We start from the raw sequence: 23,541 nt of genomic DNA, 5'->3' as shown, positions 1-23,541 counted from the left end.
ACAGATACTAGCTTAGAAAACAATAACTCACTCAAAGTGTGCACAGCTTTTGAATTTTTCCCCCATGTACTTTTTCTGGAAATTATTACAGGCATTGATTCACCTATAAAACTTGAAAGTTTAACTGATTCAATACAAAAAAACCTTGAAGAGACAAATGGACAGCTTCTTGTTGGTCAGCATGAAGAATCCTCACCACCTCTTTGGGCCAGCCTCTTTGATGGTAATCATCAAATGGTTATCCAGAAAAAGGTATTATCTCCTACAAGCAAGCAGTTACATGATGGGAAAGGGAAAAAAAGACGCGCTCCCCTTCCTCCTTCTGATCAAGCTCCATTCAGCTTAAAGACACAAAGCAACACAGACCAATTCGTTAAGGACAACTGGGAAAAAACAAGTGTATCTTGGACCTCGCCTTTGGATTCCAAATTATCAACCCTGATGCATCACTTGCAGAAACCAATGGCTGCTCCTCGAAAACTTCTTCCTGCCAGGAAAAATAATTTAAGTGATGGTGAACGCATGGACAGTAAAACCAGTTTTGAAGCCAAGCCAGTGCCAGCTCCAAGGCAGAAATCTGTCAAAGGCATGCTGGACCCCAGATCATGGCTGCAGGCACAAGTGTAGGAGACCCTTAATGTACAAAGCATTTAACAAAATCTGTAGCTGTTAGGCTTCATTCAGAAACACTGGAGATACAGCAGTATGTAATCATGTTGGTAAATATGGTAGCGATTTACATCAATAATTAATAAGCTGTTAGGTATAAAAATGCTTTATAATGAAGAGGTAGGTTTCTCTTTTACTTCTGATCTTCAGAATATAAGTGATTTCCCTAGTAGAGTGTAAGAGGCAGTTTCTAGACAATATCCTAATTGTTGGAAGGGTTAATTTATTCCTAAATTAGTGCCAGCAGTGAGCAAGCACTAGGCAGAAGAAGGCATTAAAATTTCTTTGGGGAGAGACTGTCTAGTAATTTAAAATGGGTTAAATATGAGCCATATTCTCATTGTGAAAATTTTAATACTAATGGAATGTTTCAAAAGTTTTATTCAAACCACAAATTATAGAATCCACCCAAGAAAATTTCTCCTTAGCATTCTGGAATTCTCATCTAATGGTTCACTGGCTCTCATCTATTGTTTAACTCACTAGTTAACTCACTGACCTTTCACATTCCTGGGATAAATTTTGGAATATTAAATTCTTCATCTTTAAAGGGAATTTATAATGTGCTATTCAAAGTTGTTTCCTTGATGAGCCCTGAAATCCTGTTGACATTAACTCTCATAAGTGAAGCATAGCATTTATTAGTTTAGAAAAAAGGTAAATGAAATGTTCTTTATTTCCACTTTTCTATGCATGGTGCTAATTTCCATTGTGACATTGGAATTTGGGGAAGTGAGTAGCTGATTAACACCTTAAAATTCATTTAATACTTATTTAAAAAGCAGATGGCTGATTCAAAAATATCAGAAAAGTTGGCTATGATAATAATTTTCAGAATTAATCCTTTTAAAACATTTTAATTAAATTTCCTTTTTCTAGGAAGGGTTGATGTCTGCTATTGATATTATTCATTAAAAGTCATATTCTTATAACAATGACATCGGAATCATTTCCATAGGAGGTAATTTCCATAGCAACTAATCATAGTGACCCAAACAGGATTATGAAATCAAGTGAGGAATAAATAACAAGACAATGAATACCTTAAAGGAACAAAAACTGCGTTTTAAAAATAATAATGCTTCTTGTAAACAAGAACTGAGTAGTTTTAAAAATCAAATCAGAATTTCCAAATAAGACAGTATCCATAAGGTGTCAGCAATGGCACAAAAAAATCTGAAATCACACTGAACCCTAAATGTCATTGTAAGAAATAAAAACACAAGAATTAAATTACTGCCCAGAGTATAATCTCTAGAGATATTTTTAAAGCTCATGAGAACTCTATTTGTATCAGAACTACATTATTACAAAGTAAAATGAACACTTGACAAAAAGTTACATTAATTTAAATGGAGCCTTTCATTATTTTTAGATAGCAGTCTTTCTTCATTTATATAGCGTGATGTAACTGCCAGGTTACTTTTGTGTTTGCCGGGTACTCCCAGTAAGAATTGCGACTCAAGGGAGTAATGATTCAAAAGGTCTCTTGTGACCAGCGACACCAGGATAGACATAGTCTTTGATGAGAAGGAAGCCCCATGTGCTTGCCTTAGAGGATTGTAGAGACAATCACATGTATGAAAACCTGCAAAGGTAGGATTAATTTGTTTTTCTAACGAGGAGACTCTCATCAATTCTGTCGTGGTTGCTAATTCAGTAAATGACATATTAAAAATCTGCAGGATATTATTGTTGAATTTTTGTTTATTTTTTAAACCTCATCGCTGTTTTTGACAGCATTTGTGACTGTCAATGCCACTAAATTATTGAGCTGGAAGATGCTGCAGGCAAAATCGTTTCTGAAACTGGCTTCTAAGCTTTTTTTTTTTTTTAGTCGAAGCCTTCCTTATAACAACCAGTGTTAAAACTTCCAAATTATATTCTTGTCATTTCCTCATGCATATTATATCGAGAAAGATTTAAGGTGTACTGGAAAGAGAATTTATTCATAGAGAAACTCCCTAGCAGTTGTGCCCTCAGTGGGACACTTTGAAACAAGGCTGAGGCCCTTCTTCCTAGAAATATTTATCTGAAGCCTGAATCAAGGACCACCTCCCCCCACAGTTATTCAGGCTGTTTCTGGAGCCCATCTTACTGTATGCTACAGAGCCTTTGGCATCAGGCTGAAGGCTTCAGCTTCACTTCCTTTAACGTAGTGTTCATTAAATGTTAGTTCACTTCCCCCAAGAGTTATAATACAGAGTCAGGGCTCCCTCCCTTCCTTCTCTCCTTCTTACAGGGCTCCCTCCCTTCCTTCTCTCCTTCTTACTCCCTTCCTTCCTTCCTTCCTTCCACAGTTAAAAAAAAATCTAAAAATACTTAAACACTTTGTCAAGGAGTTCGTCAAAAGAAGTATTTGTTTTCTCATTTCCTAAACCGGAAGTTTATGACAGATAAAAATATGTCATGTAATAAAAGACGTTTCAGCTTTTTATGAGCTGCCTTTTCACATTCCTTGTTTGTCCTTTTAATTTGTTTCTTGATATATGAAGACTATAAACTTGAAAACAAAGAGTTAGCTGTCAGATCTTGATAATAATATTATAATTAGAGAAACAGAAAGAATAGATATTTTATATTATGATAATTCTGATGATCTGAAGATAATGTCTCAGAAAATTGCATTTACATTTCAAGCTCTGGGACGTAAATTACAACAGTATAAAGATAGTATTATTTTTACTTGCAACAAAGTGGTGAGCTTTTTTATTTAAACATCTTGCCAAGGACAAAGAAGGCATTTTGTTATTATAAACACATGCTTCCTAAGGTAAACAGTCTTTCAAAATATCAGGCATGCCAACTCTTGGTGAGTTTGGTTAAATCTGCCATACCCTCTGACTTCTTATAAGTGGGTGTGCATGTATGTGGAAAACTAATTTCATTTATTATAAATGCCTTATCTTTACCCTTTAAGACCCTATCAAGTACATTTTTCTGGTACCGTTTATTAAAAACGGGAGCTGCCTTGCGTTAGAGACGATTCATATAAGGTAGGTTAAGCAGTCAAGTATTTCCTTAGGCTTGTGTTCAGTGCCTCAGACACCTACTGAGAAGCTAATTAATTCAGTCCAAAATGAAATTATAGGGCAGTTTGGCACAATTTACGTTAAATGCCATTTGAATGTAATCACCTGTGTTACCATGAATAAGGAACGACTGTACTAGCTACAGATGGAATGCTGTACTGCGAACAAGAAGAGGAGTGCTTTGGCAGGAAAAATATCTGTCCCTGTGGTCAGAATTTACCAAAGCCCTTGTCTTTTTAAAAAGTGAATTATTGAACAGTAATTAAATTTTAACTGATGACCATTTATACAGTGTTCTGTTAGTCTTAAACTATAAAGTAGATGGAGTTTTCTTTGCACCCTGACATTTCAAAGGCATCACTATTTTTAAATGTTTACATGTTTAATGTAACTACTACACTGCAAATAATAGTTCAAGAAAAAAATAGTTTCTTTTGGATCACATATTTTTAGTTAACACTAGAAAAGGTGTTTGCTACCTTTGAAATTTTAAGTCAGGATTTCACTTGAAAATACGCTAGGGGATATTTTTTATGATATGCTTGTATAATTGGCATTTTTTATAATTTTTATTTTTTTATTTTTTTTTAAGATTTTTTTTATTTATTCATGAGAGACACATAGAAAGAGAGAGGCAGAGACACAGGCAGAGGAAGAAACAGGCTCCACACAGGGGGCCCGACATGCGACTTGATCCCGGGTCTCCAGGATCAGGCCCTGGTCAGGCCCTGGGCTGAAGGCAGCACTAAACCACTGAACCACCCGGGCTACCCCCCCCCCTTTTTTTTTAAGACTTTATTTATTTATTCATGAGAGAGACAGAGAGAGAGGGAGGTAGAGACACAGGCAGAGGGAGAGGCAGGCTCCATGCAGGGAACCTGATGTGGGACTTGATCCCGGGATTCTAGGATCACGCCCTAGGCCAAAGACAGGTGCTAAACCACTGAGCCACCCAGGGATCCCCTAATTTTTATTTTTTAATTAAATTTTTAAATTTAATTAAATTTTAATTTTAATTTTGTAAATTTGTATTTTTTAATCAAGCATCTGGATTAAAACATATTCATGGGGTACCTGGGTGGCTCAGTCAGCTAAGCATCCAACTTTTGATTTCAGCTCAGGTTATGATTGCAAGGTTCTGAGATAGAGCCCCCACCCCCGAAGTTGGGCTCTGTGCGGGGCTCCTTCCCCCTCTGCCCCTCCCCCAACTCTGCTTGTATTCTCTCTGGAAAAAAAAAAAGTATTCTATTATGGATATATATTTTTCAAAGTATCAAAAATTGGTAAGGAAGCCAAGCTCATGTGATTAAAATTTCTTTACAGCAAAGGAACTGAATCATGAAGTCGCTAACTTTTTCTTTAGGTACAACCTTCTTTCTGTGCTTGATTAATAAAAGTCAAATGTGAAATCAGCTTAACCAGAGAGAGACATACCCAAAACTGGTGCTAATTACTTTAAGACTAATATTCAATAACCTTGCTATAACTAACAATCATTAAAATGTTTATGTATAAACCTTCTTACAGTATATTCTTAAACATCCACTAAAATAACCTTAGTTTTAGGTTATTGATGTAGAATTTGCCCAGAGCTTTAGTTATTCTGATAATAAATTAGGGACCTAGGATACTCAGTTACTGTTAGCCACAAGGAGACTCCCTATTCTAATGTACCTCCCTCAGTGCTTAATTTATTCCCATGGAGCTCCTCAGGGGAGGGGGGAGAGAAATGAACAATCCTGGCTCAATTATATTATTTCGACATTTTATTCCTGAATCTGAAACATGACCATAAATATTTAACATTTCTTTTTTTAAAAAAGCATCCCTTTCTCTGAGATTTATTACATAAATATTTTTGTTTATCTGAATATAGGAAAAATACCAATCTTGGCAAGTTTGATAATTAGAAAACTAGGCAAAATCATTCCAAATCTCACTGAAAATTGTGTTTTAAATCATAGCAGTTTGCTTTCAGAGATATGGTAATCTCTTAATGTGACTACTAACAGAGAGATTGAAAAGATCTTGTATATACATAATTGCCATGTCACAAATATGTTTCAAGATATTAAAATATAATGTTTTAAACAAAAGGCAAAATCAGACCTATAAATACAGAAGACAGACTGATGGTTGTTGCCAGTGGGGACAGGGCTGGGGGGGATGGACAAAATGGGTGAAGGGGGGGAATGAGAGATATGGGCTTCAAGTTATGGAATGAATAAGGCATGGGAATAAAAGGCCCAACATTGGGAATATAGTCAATGATATTGTCATAGTAATGTATGGGGACAGAGAGTGGCTATACTTGTGAGCATAGCGCAGCCCATAGACTTGTCGAATAGCTCTTACACACCTGAAACTAATTAACATTGTGTGTCAACTATACTCAAAAAAAATGTTTTTTTAAATAGATGGTTTTGTTGAAAATGGGCACTCTTCTGAGTGTTGTATTTTTATGTTTGTTTACTCAAAAACTTTTCTGTTTTTGTGAGTAGATTTTTGTTGAATTTAGCCATCTTAATAAACATATCTTAATTTACTTAGTTATGGCAATTTTAGTTTTATATTAAAGAGGAGAAAAAAAGTTAAGAGTTATCCATTCACTTGCCTCAAATATTATAACGTGTTTATATATACATAATATAAAATTACAAATACATACATATACTCCATCAAGTCTTCAATCCAGATATTTTCCATTAGTCTTAAAGGATTATTTTTAAGTGCTGCCAATGCTGGGCAGAGTAAAAGTCCAAACCTCTTCACAGCTGACAGAAAGCTTCACAGCCCCCTTCTAACCTGCCCCGCCCTGCTAGGCACATTCCTCTTGTTGCTCTCAAGCATTTGGACGTTGCCTCAACAAGTTTTTGCTTGCTTGACATTTTCTTATGCTATTCTGCCTAGAATATCCTTCCTCCCTCTCTTCTTCATGCAATCTTCCCTCAGCACGCAGCCAGCAAATTTTATTCATTCTTCAGAATGGTAACACCTTTAAATTCCTCAAGACTTCATACCCTCTTTAACCTCTCCTTACTTTGTGCTTTACTTATACCTATACAGCCTAAGCCCTTGTTCATAGTTTTGTGTTCCCTTACATATGAGTTTTGTGAATTTGTTCCCTGCATTACAAATCATGATAAACTTGCCAACTTAAAACAACATTCACTATCTCACATTTCTTTAGATCAGAATTCTGGATGGGCTCCAGTAGGTTATCTGCTTGAGATCCCACAAGACCAACATGAAGGTGTCCACCAGCCTGGGCTCTCTATAATTTGGAGCCTCTGGGGGGAAATCTGCTTCAAGGCTTATCTGTTATTCATTCGGATATTGGCAGAATTCAGTTCCTACTACTTGTGGATAGACCAGGGGTCACTCTCAGCAACTGGAGATCACTCTCCAGTTTTTGCATGTGGTCACCTCAATCTTCAAAGCCAGCAACAATTCGTTAAGTCTGGTGAATTAAGTCCTCCCCATGGATGAGTTGAATCTATCTGATTCAAATCTGACTTTTCCAACCACTACCAGCTGAGGAAAACTGCTTTTTAAGGAGTTGTGTGAGTAGATGTAACCCACCAGGATAATTTCCCTTTTGATTAGTCCAAGGTCCACTGATTAGTAACCTTAATTACTAACATGAAGTATGCATGTGGAGAATATATGTATGCATGATAATTAATTACTTATCTCTTTTGCATATAACGTAATCATTATCATGGGCATGATATATTCTTAGGGCAGGACATCTTGGGGTACCGTTTTAGAATTCTATCACAAATTAGACTTTTCAGGGACAGGGAAAATATTATTGACCTTTTAGTCCTGTCATAGTGAAATGCTAATGGAGGAATAGTATTGGATAAATACGTATAGTGCACATGGATTCACTCAGTAGCCCACTAAGCAAATGTAGAAGACATGCCCAAGGTCACACTACATGGTAGTTAGGAGTGTGGATTCTGGAATTAGATCTGGATTAACTTCTAGCACTGCATGACCTAACTGGGTGATTTGGGACTTTTTTTTTTTAATATCATCAAAGTTTGGGAGTTTGAGGTTTTTCTAATCTTCAAGGTAAAAATAGTATTTGCTTCACAGGATAGCCGTGATTATTAAATAAGATAATGCATATAACAAACAAAACCCAGGGCCTGGGATATAAATTCTTACCTTGCTTCTATAGTGTGACATACAACATCGTAACAAATATATAAAGAAAGGAATGAGATACAGCTAATATATCCACATGCATACATATATTCTCCACATGCATACTTCATGTGAAAATATTGGACCTTAAGAGATATCTAAAAATGTGTCCATATACTTATTGCTCCTATATTAGAACCCTATCTTAGGCACCGTTGAGGTTTGCAAAATTAAAACGATGCTTATTCTTGAGAAGTTCACATAAGAGTTTGTAGGATCAATCATATTAGAGAATATTGAGGTGAATTACTGCTTGAATTTGCACTCTATGTATCTAACGTTAATATATCTGTACACAGACACTTAAAACAATCTCTATCTACCACCAGGGTACTTGAGAAATTAGTTGAAAAGATCATACATAAAACAACAATAGGCAATATAAAAGAGTATTCAGTATAACACAAACATCTAATTTTAAGTGTGAGAAATCAGAAAGGGGTATGAGAACTTTTACAAAACAATTTTCCAACAAGCGCAAAATGCCTACTGTATTTTATTTTATTAATACTAGTGTATAGTATTTTATTACTATAAAGAGTTAAGCAATGCAAAATTATACGCTGTAAGTATTTTCAGACAAAGTAAGAGCAAATCATAATAGGGAGATTTTTCAAATCTAGGAGAAATAAGTAAAATAGAAATCAGTTTATCCAGTAGACTCTCAGAGGAGTTTAATTTTATAGCGTTCAAATTTAAGGGGGAGTGTAGTCATGAAACTTGTGGAAAGTAATGGATTAGATAAGGCAGTGAGCCTATTTTTTAGGGTAAGAATCCACAGAACATGGTACAGATTGGCATGGAATAAAATTGGCAATGGGGGAAGGGTAGGATATGTTGAAGCACATGCAGGACCTTGAATGGCAGTTCAAGAAGATAAGACAAACTGAAGTAGGAATAGTTGACATCAGCAATAGAGTAGGCAGAGTTAGTGGAGAAAGTATTCAGTTTGTGAGTTGAGGGAATTGGATTCTAGTCTTTGATTTACCACTAACTAACCATGTTGCCTGGACAAGCTATTTACTCATCTGTTCAACTTTCTTATAAGTAAAGCCACTGGTAAGGCTGTTGGTATTTGTCTCATACTAATGTGGAGAGCCCTAGGCCCCTGAGTTGATACCCTTTGAGGTAGCAACCAAGAGAGTGATGCCAAAAGAGTGAGCCTCTGGTTCTCTTAATTCAGCTAGCGCAGCTCCACGGTGGACGGCCTTGTTTTAACCCCTCAGGGCAGTATCATAACAATCTCCGTTTTATAAATGAGTGATTTAAGGCACAGAACAAGTGAGTAACTTGCCTATGGTCTCATGGTGAGTGAGACAGGATTCGAACGTCATCATTCATGATCCACAGTGAGTGCTCAACTTCCTCATTGTACTCCCACCCTCTAATGTGAAAGAGAAAAAAAAAACAAAAACAAAACAAACAAAAAACCATTAAGGGCAGGTTTTGCCAGACTAGCTTCCAAACTTTTTCCCTAGTGATGTGGCCCCTTGGTATATCCCTTTGTTTTAAAGCCCCAGATAAAAATCCATTTCCTTCACAATAAGATCCAGCATATACTATTCTGGGCACAATGCTTGGCCTCTGGAGGCATTCAGGAGGCACCTGCTTTGGGTATATGTAAGCCTGAATCTACTATTAAGCTCTGGAAAGTGTAATAGAAATATGAAGGGGAAGAAAAGATAAATTCCTTCTAAGGAAATTGGAACTGGAAGAAGTTGGTATTTGAGCTAGACCTTGAAAAAAAAAAAAAAAGGTGGAGGAATTTATTGAAAGGCTACTGGAACCAGTTTGTCCAGGAAGGGTTGGACAGGCCGAGTCTGGGTCCTTAGCAACATAAAGTTGAAAGAATAAAGTCACGTTCTAGATTGTTAGAATAGTCTTTTAAAGTAGTAACTATATCAACCTATTAATACATTAATACTGTCTAACATTGGGGTTACAAAAAATAAATCACAACTTTTCACATCTAGAACTATGGTTCTAAACCAAGTGTGGAAAACCATGCAACCATGGTTTTCACCATGGAACATTTGACAATATCTGGAGACAGTTTTTATCACCATGCCTGGGGGCTTGGGGTGCCACTCAGATCTGTTGAGAAGAGACCAGGGATGCTGTTAACTATAAAGACATGTAGTTTTGGGCCATGCACATACAGGGAAGAGCATTCTGAACTAAGGGAACAGAACAAACTGTGGAACAGGAGTAGTGTGGTGGTTTAAAATACATCTACAAGTTGACACTTCTCTAGAAAAGTGAAGCCTCATTCCCCTCCCCTTGAATATGGACTTAGTGATTCATTCCTAACTGATAGACTATGGGCGAAGTGATGCTGTGCAGCTCATGACACTAGGTCATTATAAGGACAGCTTTGTGTTCCCTTACATATGAGTTTTGTGAATTTGTTCCCTGCATTACAAATCATGATAAACTTGCCGACTTAAAACAACATTCACTATCTCACATTTCTTTAGATCAGAATTCTGGATGGGCTCCAGTGGGTTATCTGCTTGAGATCCCACAAGACCAACATGAAGGTGTCCACCAGCCTGGCACTCTCTCCTGGATCGCTTACTTTGCAGGAATCCAGCATCTAGCCTCAAACAGCCCTGGAAGAGAAATGAAGAACTGAGACCTCCTCCCAGCAACAAGGACCGCCTTTTGAGTGAGCCACCTCAGGACCAGATCCCAGGTGTGACCTATCAGCCTCCTGAGAAAATCCAAGCCAGAACCATCCAGCTAAGCACTTCCTAAATTCCTGACCCACAAAAACTGGGAGTAAGACAGTAAATGCTTACTGTTTTAAACAGTCACTTTGGGGGGGGTAATTTGTTTCCATAGCAATAAATGGCCTTAAAAATATAGGGTATGCCGAGGGCTTGGAATGGTGCACACGAATGGGGATTAAAAATAATGTGGATGAGGCAATGGAGTCAGATGAACTGCCTTGAATGTCAAACTGAAGTCTTTGCCTTTCATTTGGTTTCTGAAGAAATCTACAATGTGGACTTAGTACATCCAGATCACATGTGACTTACTCTCTGTTAGAGCAGTAAGGGCAGGAGTGGCTATAGTTGGTATTGGGGAGCATGCTTGCCATGTCTCTAGAAGAAGAAAAACCGTAACCTGTACATGTCACTACTACATGCGAAGTCCATGGATGGCAGGGGCTAGTTTTGAGTCATGCTTTGTCAATATAAAGCTTCCCCTGGCTTGATTTAAAAAAAAGAGAGAGAGAAAGAATGAGAAAAAACTTCTCACATGTATCCAGGTCACTAATGTAACACCACCGACTTGATTGTTCTTACCCACCAGCCTCTTTGCAAGGAGAAGGTGACACATTAAATTGCTTCCACCTGTGACATCTGAGCATGACTGAGTTTATCAAATTCTCTTTTCAGTAGGCAAGAGGGAAGGAGAAGCCTGAAGGGTTGTGAAGAGTGACCCAGAGTGGTGAACAGATTGCAGGGAGGAAACATTCTGGGGCCCAAGGCAAACCTCATTTATCTGCGTCCACACCAAGTGCTTTGAATGGAGTTCATGATTCCTACTCCCCTCTGTGGGAAATTCAACTGTACTTTTTTTTTTTCATAATTTGTGATACCAAAAGTGCTTTTTAAATAGTCAATTATGAGAACAAACCTGACATCATCCTCAAATGAGTCATTCAGAGTTTTTTCAGGAAATTAGAGTAGTGTGCCCAGTATACTTCCACACCTTTGCTATATCATTGAGCAAAGCATCCCAAGAAATGAAACCCAGTAAAAATTCGGAGGTATGATTCCACTTTAGATTGATTTCAACCCAAGTCAATTACTAAAATAAAATGCTTAGAGTGGAGAGCCCAAAAAGTGTTAGACTAAGGGACCACAAGCCTTATCAACACCAGTGAAAATATTCTGTTTAATTTTCTACCATGAACTTCCTGGAAAGTGGTGGATAACTTGTACTATAAATGTAATTAGAAAAACACAACATGCATTCAGCCAACACTTTACTAGTCCCCATCATATGTAGGGCTCTGCCAGCTGCCTGGGCATGGGAAGATGAGGGGCTAGTCTCTGTCTCTCTCATGGATTTATAGATTAGTAGGATTGATTCGTGGGGTTTAGTTCCAGTGTCAGAAAAACCCACAAGTACTTTTCTGATCAGTAATAGCATGAAAATGACAAGTCTACATACTATGATTTTGTTTAAGCAGTAGGACCCCCCCCCCTTTTCAAACAAAATCTTATGGGGGCCTTTTAATAATAAAACACATCACAGTGCAACTATTCTGGAGTGAAAAAGGAGTAAGGAGCTCATGGCCTCCCCATCCTGCTTCCTACCTATCCCAGAAGCTGCTCTGTAGGACCTTGGAGTTTCCCACAGCAGTTTGAAAACCGTTAGTTTAAAGCATTCCTTAAGTCTTAGTGAGGTGCTGCTAGACATTCCATTTAGAAGCTGATGAGCTTTAGACTAATTCCTCTTTTTCCTTTTCACAATTAGTTGGAGCCTTTTAGAAACTTGCATTTGGACTGCTTAGTACTGGATTACTCAGTAGACAAAACTAAGCAAATCTCAATCCAACAACACACACGCACACACACACACACACACACACACATGACAGAGAGAGAGAGAGAGAGAGATCAACCAGATTTTTCAAGAAGAGAAAAAAAGAAACTGTTAATTCCAGTACACATATAAGCTTTAGGTTTAATGGGTTGTATTGTACTACTGTTTTTGAATTCTAAAAGGTGCAGAGAAGAGGGCCCCCAAGTGTCTCCCAAGGGCTTAAGTCCTCACTTATGAGCCCTGAACATATTTCGGGAACCAGGAATTAAGGAGAAAACATCTCTCCTTAAACTGCATGTGTCCTTTTCTCATGCGGCTCATAGCCACATTTCCTATCACACCAACTCCCATTCCAGGTAGGAAACATAAGAATGCCAACAGGTTCACTGTACTATCTTCCTCCCTGGTCACGAAGTCTCCATATTTGCCTCCTTCAAATCAAGAGGATGTTCCTTCGTCCGTCAATCCTGTTTCCAGTAAATCTCTCACTTAGCTCGTCCTCTTTAGCAAAACTTTACATAGAGGGGAACTCTCTTCGGAACTTCACAGTATGTAAATGCATCAAGTAGGAGCTTTAGTTGAATTATAGACTATTTCCTGAAGTGAAACACAAAACAAGGACAAAATACACACCTATGTGTCAAGAAGAGGTGAGAATGAGCTTGCCTGGAAGGGGAGGCAGGGGAGGAGAAGAGATACGAAGGTGTGATGGCCCAGCTCCCTCCCACAGTGAGTCCCATCTCAGTCTCTGCCAGTGCCCTGGTGAAAAGCACACTTCCAAGGGCTGCCTTAGGCCTGTCAGCAGAAGTCTGCTAAACTCCAGACCTCGTCAAAGAGTAATAATGAGACCTTCTTCAGAGGGTCATTGCAAGGATTCAGTGAGGAACTACATATAAAGCTATCTGCAAAGTTCCAAGGAAATAGTATGTGTCCGATAAATGTTAGCTGCTAAGGCTATTATTATTGTCCCAATCCCTGATGTTATTCAAAGCACAAGAAAACATCTGATATACTACTTACAAGACAACCCAGCTTGGGCTGGCTGCAAGGTGAGGAGCCAGTGGTTATGTGTAACTGCATTAACATGAATTCTGATGTTCGGTTAACCTGGGCTGTTCCTAAAGGAACTCCTCCTTTGATGTCTCACCACCAGTGGCTTTGCCAGGATCATTTTTTGAATCAGAGCCAGATGAACTGTTGCAATTAAATGCTTATTAGCTTATGACACGCACCTAAGTGCCAGTCAATTTAGAGAGGCTGCCAATCAAAAATGTGAGTTTTTATTTTTGCTATGGAGGTCTTTTTTAAGAATAATTGTAGAAGCGAGGAATGGCAAGCTAAATTACAAGATGAAGCAAGAGTCATCTGAAGTTGGCACTGAAATCAGAAATGTGGGTGGAAAATTAATTAAAGCAGGGAGGCACAAGCAAAGGGAAAGACATTAGCAAGATATCCGGGGAGCTGGGGATGCTGGTGGTGGTGGGGGACCCTGGACTGACCGTTGACCATTAGTGGTTTACCAATTAAATTTGACAGACATTTGGCTCATGAATGGTAAGATTTCTAATGAACTCAAGGCAAAAGAATATCTGGTAAAAGCTATACTTTTATTTAACTCACCTCAGTAATTAACAAGGCCTGTTAGTTTTCTTTAGCTCCATCTCTGGTTTGAGATCACTGTTAAATAATTATAAAAATATAAATAGAATGTTAGCATCTTGGGTGTATTTGGTTGTTGAGAAATCTTTCTTTAGAGAAAATATAACTTCACAATTGTACTCACTTAGGTTCCTTCAGGCTAGGAAGGAATCTCAAAGGCGATCTACTTTAACCACGCTCCAGAGGCAGAAGCCACTCCCAACAGTCCACAATGTCTGTGAATATCTAGCCTGTATTTGACATAGGTTTTGCTTATTTTTTTTTTTTTTAATCTTAACATTGTTTTTGGAACATTCAGCTTGACTTCTTATAAGTTCTAGTTCTAAGAAAGATCTTACATATAAAGACGGCACATCTTTCGTGAGACTTGCAACTTTTTCCACTGACTGTACTTTGTGATTCTGCTTGGTGGTGATTTTCTGGGTTTCTTCTTACATTTGTGGGACTAAAGGTGATTTTTTCAAAATAATAGTAATCAACTGCATAATTTCCAGGAATAGATACAGCCAGCAACCTCCCAATTCCTCTTCACACCGCATCTCAAATACTTCATTAAAACACGGATGCCAAACTTAAAAAACAGAATGTGGCATTTCTCTGGAAGAATATAAGCTTCATGAGGGAAAAGACATGTGCTTCCTTCTTGTATTCACAGCACCTAATACAGTACCTGACACATGATAATAGCCTTAGAAGAATACTTAAGAGGCATCAAATGAACGTTTGTTAGAGCTGTCACTGTTTATTATTTTTCATTCACCGTGTACCAGTAACTTCTTTTAATGATGTCTGCTATTTAGACTGTCACTTCATTGTTCATTAGTACATGACTTTGGTTAAGTGTATCTCCTGTGAAGAGAAATAATTTAACAAACTCTTATGGCATTCAACACGGATATTTCAGTTACTCAACTAATCCACCCACTGATAGAGTGAACTTTGAATTAAATCCTTTGAAGAATAAAGTCAAATAGATCTTGATAAGAATCAAAGGCTGTGGAAATCATGTTTGACAGAAGGCATGAACAAAAATGCTAAAATGAATACTGTTTGGGGAGAAACACTCATTTTATGGCAGCCTGAATGAAGAGTAATAGTTCAAGAGTATCAAAATGCCTGTATGATCAAAAGGCAGAAACAGCTTCTTTTTACTATGTCTTAATATTCCAGGACTCATGATATCCTGCCTACATGAGCACCTGTCTTTGTGGTAACTCAAAGTATTTGAACACCTTATCTCATCCAACCTCAAATTTCCTGTGAGGTAGGTAAGTGCTGAGAGCTCTTGGTGCTGTTTTCAAGACGAGGCAAGTGAGTTAGAGAGGCTGTTTACACACTACAAATTTCACAGAGCCCTTAGGAGGAAGTGAACTTAAGAATTAGCAGTTAATTCCCAGTCATAGAAATCTGTTAGAGCTTGAAAGGACATTGCCAAGACCCTGGTCCAAAATGGGCTTTTCTGATAAGATGTATTTGTGATGACTTGATTCATTACACCAACCACACAAATTTTATGTAATTTTCTAGTTATAAAAGTAATACACATAGTAGTACATACATACATATATGTAATACATGGCACAAAAGGGTATTAAATTTAAAAACAAAAGACGTGTAGTAGTCTCTCCTTTTATATCCCAATGCCATTTTTGAGATTCCCATCACTCAGAGGTAACCACTGTTAATGGCTTTTAGTATGTATTTCCAAAAATTTCCTATGTAGCCAAAAGCGTGTGCATGTATATGTGTACGCACACATATACATGCAATTACATGTTTCGCTTCCTATTAAATAGCTACACTTGGAAGTTTTATAACCATTCCAAACTTAACATGACCTTCTACTCTTCTCTCCCAATCCTGATCTTCTCAGTTCACCTGGAGAATGCCAACTCCATGCTCCCAGTTGTGTGAGTCAAAACTCTTTGAGATCATCCTTGGCTTCTCTAGTTCCTCCCTACTCCATGTCTAATTCATCAGTAAATCTTGTTGGATGTATGTTTAAAATATGTCCACAATCCAAGCTCTTATCACCTCTCCATTGCTTCCACCCTCGTTCAAGCCATCATCATCTCTTGTCTGAATTATTACAGTTGTCTTCTAACTGATCTCCCTACTTCTGCTTAGCTTCCTATTATCTATGATCAGTCCTGCAGACAGAGGGATCCTGTCAAAAGACAATTTAAGATACACTGCATGCTTCTTCCCTACTCAGAAACCACCCAAAGGCTCTCCATTTAATTTAGATTAAAAAGGATGCCTGGGTGGCTCAGGGGTTGAGCGTCTGCCTTTGGCCCAGGGCATGATCCTGAAGTGGAGGGATCGAGTCCCACCCACCTCGGGCTCCCTGCCTGCTTCTCCCTCTGCCTATGTCTCTGCCTCTCTCTCTCTCTGTGTCTCTCATGAACAAATAAAATAAAATAAAATAAAAATTCAGAGTAAAAGCCAAACTTCTTACAATGACCTATTAGACTCTAAATGATCTGCTGACCCCTTACCTCTCTAATTTTATCTCCTACCACTCTTGAGACCCCTCACCCTCTCTACTTCAGACATGCTGACCTTTTTGCTGTTTTGATTATGCAAAGCATATTCCTGCCTTGGGGCCTTTGCACTTGCTGTTTCCTCTGCCTGGAATGTTCTTCCTCCAGTTTTGTCTATTTCCTTCAAGTTTTAATGTGAATGTAACTTTCTCAGTACGTCCTGATTGCAACTCCTACTACACCCTTCCCTGCTCTAGTTGTCTCCTACAATTCATTTTTACTGATTTATCTTCGTTATCTATCTCTCGGACTTAGATTGCTTCCAAAGATGACTACTACATTAGCTGCCATCCCACATGCTCTTTTCTGAGGTGACATTGCCACTCCCCCATCAGGAAATGGAGTCTGTTTCCCCTCAGTCAGGTCTGGGCTTCTGCATTCTCTTGGAAGCCAACAAACAAGTAGGAAGGTCAACTACCCTGAGGCCACCAAGCCCGAAGGAATTTCAAGCTAGCCAAATGATGAGAGTCCACATCTGGGTAAGTACCAAGGCTCCAGACATGTAACTAAAGCCTTCTTGACTTTGAAAGCCTAGCTTATCACAGCTGAATGGACTCAAGTGAATGACTCAGCCAACACTATATGGAGCAGAGCTATCAAGCAAGGCTTGACTAAGCATTCCTGGCTCAGGAAAGAAGTTGTCTTTGAAGATGCCATGTTTTGGGATAGTTTATTAAGCAGCAGTAGATATACAAAACATTCTCATACTAGAATGTTAAGTTCTGTGAGGACGAGGATTGTTATTGGTTTTGTTGTTTGCTGTATCCTCGCTGCCTATAGATAGTGCTTGGAACAAGGTAGGTACTCAGTAGACACCCGTTGAGTGAACAAATAAATAAATGAAAGGGAGAGACAACATAAGAGAAATTACTAGAGCATCTGTGTTTCTTTCTAATGCTATGAAAGAATAGGATATGGAATCTTAACTATGGCAGTGAGAAGAGAAATTAGTGGCTGCTGTGCTGCCTGCAGGGCCAACTACCCAGGCTGGCCAGGGCACAGAGGAAGCTCGGCATTGCATCTGAAGAAAAGCAGGTTTATAGATACTCTCTTCAAAATTTTTATTTGAGCTATCAAATCAATCTTTTAATAAACCAGATAAACTTTTAATATGAAGTTTGTTTTCATAAATATAAGAGTAACACAGACACATTTAAGAATTTTAAACAGCACAGAAACTTGTGCAATGTAAAACAAGTCTCCGTTTTATCCCTCTGCTAGCAGTTCCCTCGGTAGTTGGTCTAGCAAATAATGTCTAGGCACAAGTGAGCTCTTAAGATTCCCCTTATTTTTTTTCCTTGTATCCCCTCTACACAATATATTAAAGAGGGTTTCCAGAATGTGTCTTAAACAACATTTAGCTTCTATTTACTGAATGTTATTATAGCCGTGGCCCATTTAATCCTTGCAACAAGCCAGTGAGGTAGGTACCATCATTATTCTCACTTTATACATGAGGAAATTGAGGCTTGAATAGGTGGCATAACTTGTCCAAAGTCAACACTTCGGACATGATAAATTGGAACTCTTAACTTCCTTCCTCTACAGCCTCTGTCACAGATACCAAACTCATTAGCCTTAAGTGCTACATTCTTATACTCCATTGCAGTATCAGGCCAGCAATTTTGAAACTATCTTCTCTGCATTCTAGGCTTGAGCAAATGATACATTTACTGAGGATAATGGGATGCAGGTTTCTTCTATTGGGTTACAAGTCTGAGAAGGGGAAGAGTAAAAAATACCCTGTATTGTTGGATTGGAATTGGAAGTCTTATGACTCCTTTTTATTACATATGTATATCTATATCATAGCTCTATCCACTGCGAAGGCCTGGATATGACGACATACCAGTATCAGTGAGTATACCTAGTGCCCAGATCTTGGTTCTAAATACTCTTCTCCACTAAAAGAAACTGGAGTTCCTCATAGAAATGGCTGACACTATTGCTGGGATAGTGACAGCACAAGATAAGTCTGGAACACTTTGCTGCACCAGAAAGTACAGAAGTGCCCCAATAGCCAAAGCTGGAACCATGTGAGCAACAAAATAAAGTAGTATTAGATTATAACACAAAGTATAAAATAAATATGCATGAATCTATACTGCTGTAAATAAATGATTGAATAAATAACAGAATTCCAATATACGTTTATGTGATATATATTTTTATATATACTATATATATTCTATATACTGTGTATACATATACATACACATATAATTATACACACACACACACACACACAATTTATGTAGATACTTTCTTCTCCAGGAGATGGAACATAACCCTCCACTCCTTAGGCTGAGGCTACAGAGTGACTTTTTTCCAGAGAGAACAGTATGGGGAGGTGGAAAAAAGAGAGTAACTTCACCGTGGTGAGACTTGAGAAACTCTACCTCAGCCATGTGAGCTCTTTCACTTGGCTCCTGTGTTTCTTTACCATACCCTCAATGACTGTGCTTTTGTTTGAGTGCTTTCTTACTTTCTGATACCACAAAATTCTTCAGGCTCATCTGTGTATTTCCTGCCCCAGTCTTAGAATCAGGCATTTCTTCAAAGAACCCTGGTTTCGTTTACTCATTGTTACTGAGTATTCTTGCTTCTAGATCTCTCCACTGACAGAGCAAGAAAATGGGAACACATGAATGTATCCATATCTATAAATATTTCTACCTGTAATCATGTATTTATAGTAAGTTAAACATGAGTTTAATTTACATATCCAGCTCGAAACCATTACCACAGAGATCAGTGTAGCCACTTCCCCTTGATTGTATTAACTTCCTACTCAAATAGTGAGAAACCTGGCTCCCACCTCCACCATCATTTTGTCTAATTGTTCAATTCCAATGTACATGTAAAATGGCATGGCACTTTCAGTTTTAATCATTTTAATGAGTAGGTAGTAGTATCTTACTGAGGTTTCAATTTCCATCTTCCTAATGATTAAAGATGTTGAACTTCTTTTCATGTGCTCATTTGCCATCAGTACATCTTCTTTGGTGATGTATCTATTCAAGTCTTTTGCTCCTTTAAAAAACTGAATTGTTTTCTTATTATGTTCTGAAAGTTCTTCATATACTCTGGATATTTGGTTTGCAAATATTTTCTCCCAGTCTGTGCTTTGTCTCCTCATTCTCTGACCAGTGATTTTAATGTTGATGCAGTTGATTTATCAGTTTTTTATTTCATTATTCATATTTTTGGTATATGTATAAAGTCTGCCTAACCCAAGATCACTAAGGTTTTCTCATATGTTTTCTTCTAAAAGTTGAGTAGCTTTTAGGTTTCACATTTGGTCTCTGATCCATTTATAGCTTATTTTGTATGTGGTGTGACATATCAGTCAAAGTTCATTATTTCTATATGCATATTCAGTTATTCCAGCACCATTTATTGAAATGACTACTGTCTCTCCACTGATCTCCTTTGCACATTTGTAGAGAATCAGTTGCCCATGCGTTCATAGGTCATTTTGACTTGGACACTCTCTATTTTGTTCCATTGATCTATTGTTCTGTCTTTATACTGATGACACACTGTCTTGATTACTCCAGCATTGTAGTAAGTCTTGAAATCAGATTGTTCGTCCTACAGCTTTATTCTTTTTCCAAGTTGTTTTGATTATTTGAAATCCTTTGCATTTCCATATGAATTTTAGAATCAGCTTGCTAGTTTCTACAAAATCCCTGCTGGCATTTTGATGGAGATTCCATTTAATCTCTAGATTAATTTGAGGCCTCAAACAATGAGGTGGGAAGTATAACATTCTCTTCAGTTTTCTGGAAGAACTTGTATAAAATTTTTGTTATTTATTCCTTACATGTTTCATAAAATTTACTAATAAAACTATCTGGGCCTGGATTGTTTTTCCTTTGAAAGATTTAATTCCTTTAATAGATACAGGGCTATTCAGTTTATCCATTTCTTCTTGAGAGAGTTTCATAATTTATGTCCTTCAAAAAATTTATTCATGTAATCTAAGTTGTTGATGTTGATATAACATTGTTTATAATATTCTTTTATTATTTTTAATATCTGCAGATTCCAGTGGTATCACTTCTCTTATTCCTGATGTTGATTATTTGTTTCTTCTCTTATTTTGTCCTGATCAATCTGACTAGAGATTTATTAAGTTTATGATCTCAAAAACAGCTTTTATTTTATTGGTTTTCTTTGTTGAGTTTTGTTTTCAAGACCATTCATTTCCATTTAATTTTCTATTATTTTCCCTCTGCTTACTTTAGTTTCATATGCCCTTCCTTTTCTAGTTTCCTAAGGTGGGAACTGAGTTCATTAAAATTTGAGACTGCTCTTCTTTTGTATTATAGGCATGTAGTGCATGGATTCCCCTCTAAGCCTGCCTTTCAGCATCTTACAAATTTTGACATGCTGTGTTTTCACTTCATTCAGTTCAAAATACTTTTAAATTTCCTGTTTTATTCCTTCACTGATCATAAGTTATTTAGAAAAGTGTTATCTAACTTCTAAACATTTGGAGATTTTTACAGATCTTTCTGGCATTGATTTCTAATTAATACCACTGTGTCAAGAAACATAGTTTGTATAGTTTGAATACTTGTAAATGTATTCAGATTTGATTTGTGGCCCAGAATGTTGTCACTCTTGATTAGTGTTTCACATGTGTACACTTGTGAAGAACATCTGTTCTTCTGTCATTGGGTAGAGTGTTCTATACATGTCAGTTAAGTCCAGTTGCTTGATTGTGTTATTCAAGTCTATCTACCTGTTATCTACCTTTTATTGACCAGTTTAATCAATTAGTGAGAGATGGATATTGAAATCTCTAACTGTAGTTGTGGATTTATTTATTTGTCCTTGTAGTTTTATCAATATTTACTCATATATTTTGAAATTCTGTAATAGATTCATAAAAGTTTAATATTTTCATATCCTTCTGATAAACTGATTCTTTTATCTTTGTGAAAAGACCTTCTTTCTCCCTGTCACTATTTCGCTCTGAAATCTACTTTATTTGATGTTAACGTAGCTGCTCTGGCTTTTTTTTTTTTTTTAATGTTAGCATGGCACATCTCTTTTTAGCCTTTAACATCTTTGTACATTTAGCTCCATTTGTTCCTTATATTTAAAATGTGCTTCTTGTAGACATTATATAGTTCAGGTCTTGCTTTTTAATCCAGTCTGACAATCTCTGCTTTTTAACTAGACTCCCTATTTAGATAATTTGTGTTTAATGTGGTTAATGATATGATCAAGTTTAAGCCTGACATCTTGCTGTTTGTTTTCTATTTGTTCCATCAGTTCACTGTTCCCCCTTCCTTCTTTTTTGCCCATTTAGATTAGCTGAGTATTATAATAACAATTATTTTTACATTTTGTTATTCTTTTTTGATTTATGAGCTGTAACTCGTTTTAGAGGTTCTTCTAAGCTGCATAGTAAAGAACATCCTTTTATTTTTTATTTTTATTGTTTTTAAAGATTTTATTTATTCATGAGAGACACAGAGAGAGAGGCAGAGACACAGGCAGAGGGAGAAGCAGGCTCCATGCAGGGAGCCCGACGTGGGACTCAATCCCGGGTCCCCAGGATCAGGCCCTGGACTGAAGGTGGCGCTAAACCGCTGAGCCACCCGGGCTGCCCAAGACCATCCTTTTAGATAAGCAATGGTATTTCTCTGCTATATAATGCCTATCTCTTAAAACTTTTACAGAAATAACATTTTGAATATCTACTATGTGCTACATATTCTTGAGCACTTTAAATACATTTACTCATGTAATGCATGAGTAAAAACAATCCCAGGAAGTTCAGGGTTACCTGAACTAAGGTTACCACTCTTTCCCTAGCCCTAGATCTCTGAATCTTAGTGATCTCAAATCAATGTGGTAACTGCTTTATTTTAAATTGTATTTTGTGTTGTTTTTATTGTTATTATTTTAACTAACAAGCCTGTTTATGGTAGCTTAAGCATTAAATCATGAGATTTAATTTTAACTCTCATTAAATCATGAGAGTCTCTGCCTCTCTCTGTGTGTGTCTTTCATGAATCTCATGAATTCTCTTGAATTTTTTAAAGATTTGTTTATTTATTTATTTATTTATTTATTTATTTATTTATTTGAGAGAGAGAGAAAGTACAAGCAGGGTGTGTGTGTGGGGGGGAGCAGCAGAGAGAGGGAGAAGCAGACTCCCTGCTGAGCAGGCAGCCAGATGTGGGGGTCAGTCCCAGGACCCTGAAATTATGACCCAAGCCAAAGGCAGATGCTTAACTGACTCAGCCACCTACGTGCTCCTCCTTGAATTTTTAAAATATTTGTTATAATTAAATTGTTATAATGAATTTTATTATTTGTACAATTATTTTTACTATTTCTATTTTTATTTTAATTCCAGTATAGTTAACATATAGTATTATATTTGTTTCTGGTGTATAATATACTGGTTAAACAATTCTGTATATTACTTAGTGCTCATCAAGATAAATGTACCCTTAATCCTTAATCCCCTTTACCTATTTCACCATCTCCCCTCCACCTCCCCTTTGGTAACCATCTGCTTGTTCTTTATAGTTAAAAGTCTGATTTTTGGGTTGTCTCTTTTGTTCATTTATTTTGTTTCTTGAATTCCACATATAAGTAAAATTATATGGTACTTGTCTTTCTCCTCACTGATTTTGCTTAGCATTATACTCTCTAGATCCATCCATGTTGTTGCAAATGGCAAGATTTCATTCTTTCTTTATGGCTGAGTTATATTCCATTGTATATATGCCACATCTTTTTTACTCATTCATCTAATGATGGACACTTGGGCTCCTTCCATAATTTAGCTATTGTAAATAATGCTGCAATAAAGATAGGGGTAAATTATTCTTTTG

At 37.2% G+C, this 23,541-nt stretch overlaps 1 protein-coding gene and 1 long non-coding RNA gene across 11 annotated transcripts in view; one reads left to right on the top strand and one right to left on the bottom strand.

Moving 5' to 3' along the window:
- The window catches only part of RTKN2 (rhotekin 2), a 79,975-nt gene extending 68,694 nt beyond the window's left edge, over nt 1-11,281 (top strand). For 2 of the 10 annotated variants that reach the window (XM_025434341.3, XM_049108972.1), the window contains 2 exons: nt 92-623; nt 10,394-11,281. In XM_025434341.3, coding sequence (XP_025290126.1) covers nt 92-623; nt 10,394-10,433 — 572 coding nt within the window. In that variant the 3' untranslated portion in view covers nt 10,434-11,281. Of the gene's footprint in view, nt 1-91; nt 6,247-6,891; nt 9,682-10,393 lie in introns of those variants that run through there. The other 8 variants (XR_004815100.2, XR_007410120.1, XR_004815099.2 and 5 more) reach the window with 8 other exon arrangements.
- Nucleotides 11,282-12,605: 1,324 nt separating this feature from the next.
- Nucleotides 12,606-19,237, bottom strand: LOC118354503 (uncharacterized). The gene is made up of 4 exons (XR_004815101.2): nt 19,078-19,237; nt 14,260-14,984; nt 14,097-14,153; nt 12,606-13,073 (listed from the first exon to the last, which is right to left on the bottom strand). It is a non-coding gene; the product is annotated as an uncharacterized LOC118354503 (long non-coding RNA).
- Nucleotides 19,238-23,541: the final 4,304 nt, after the last annotated feature.

The sequence above is a fragment of the Canis lupus genome, chromosome 4 (genome assembly GCF_003254725.2).
Source record: "Canis lupus dingo isolate Sandy chromosome 4, ASM325472v2, whole genome shotgun sequence".
Classification (NCBI taxonomy): domain Eukaryota; kingdom Metazoa; phylum Chordata; class Mammalia; order Carnivora; family Canidae; genus Canis; species Canis lupus.
This window is presented reverse-complemented; position numbering and strand designations above follow the sequence as displayed.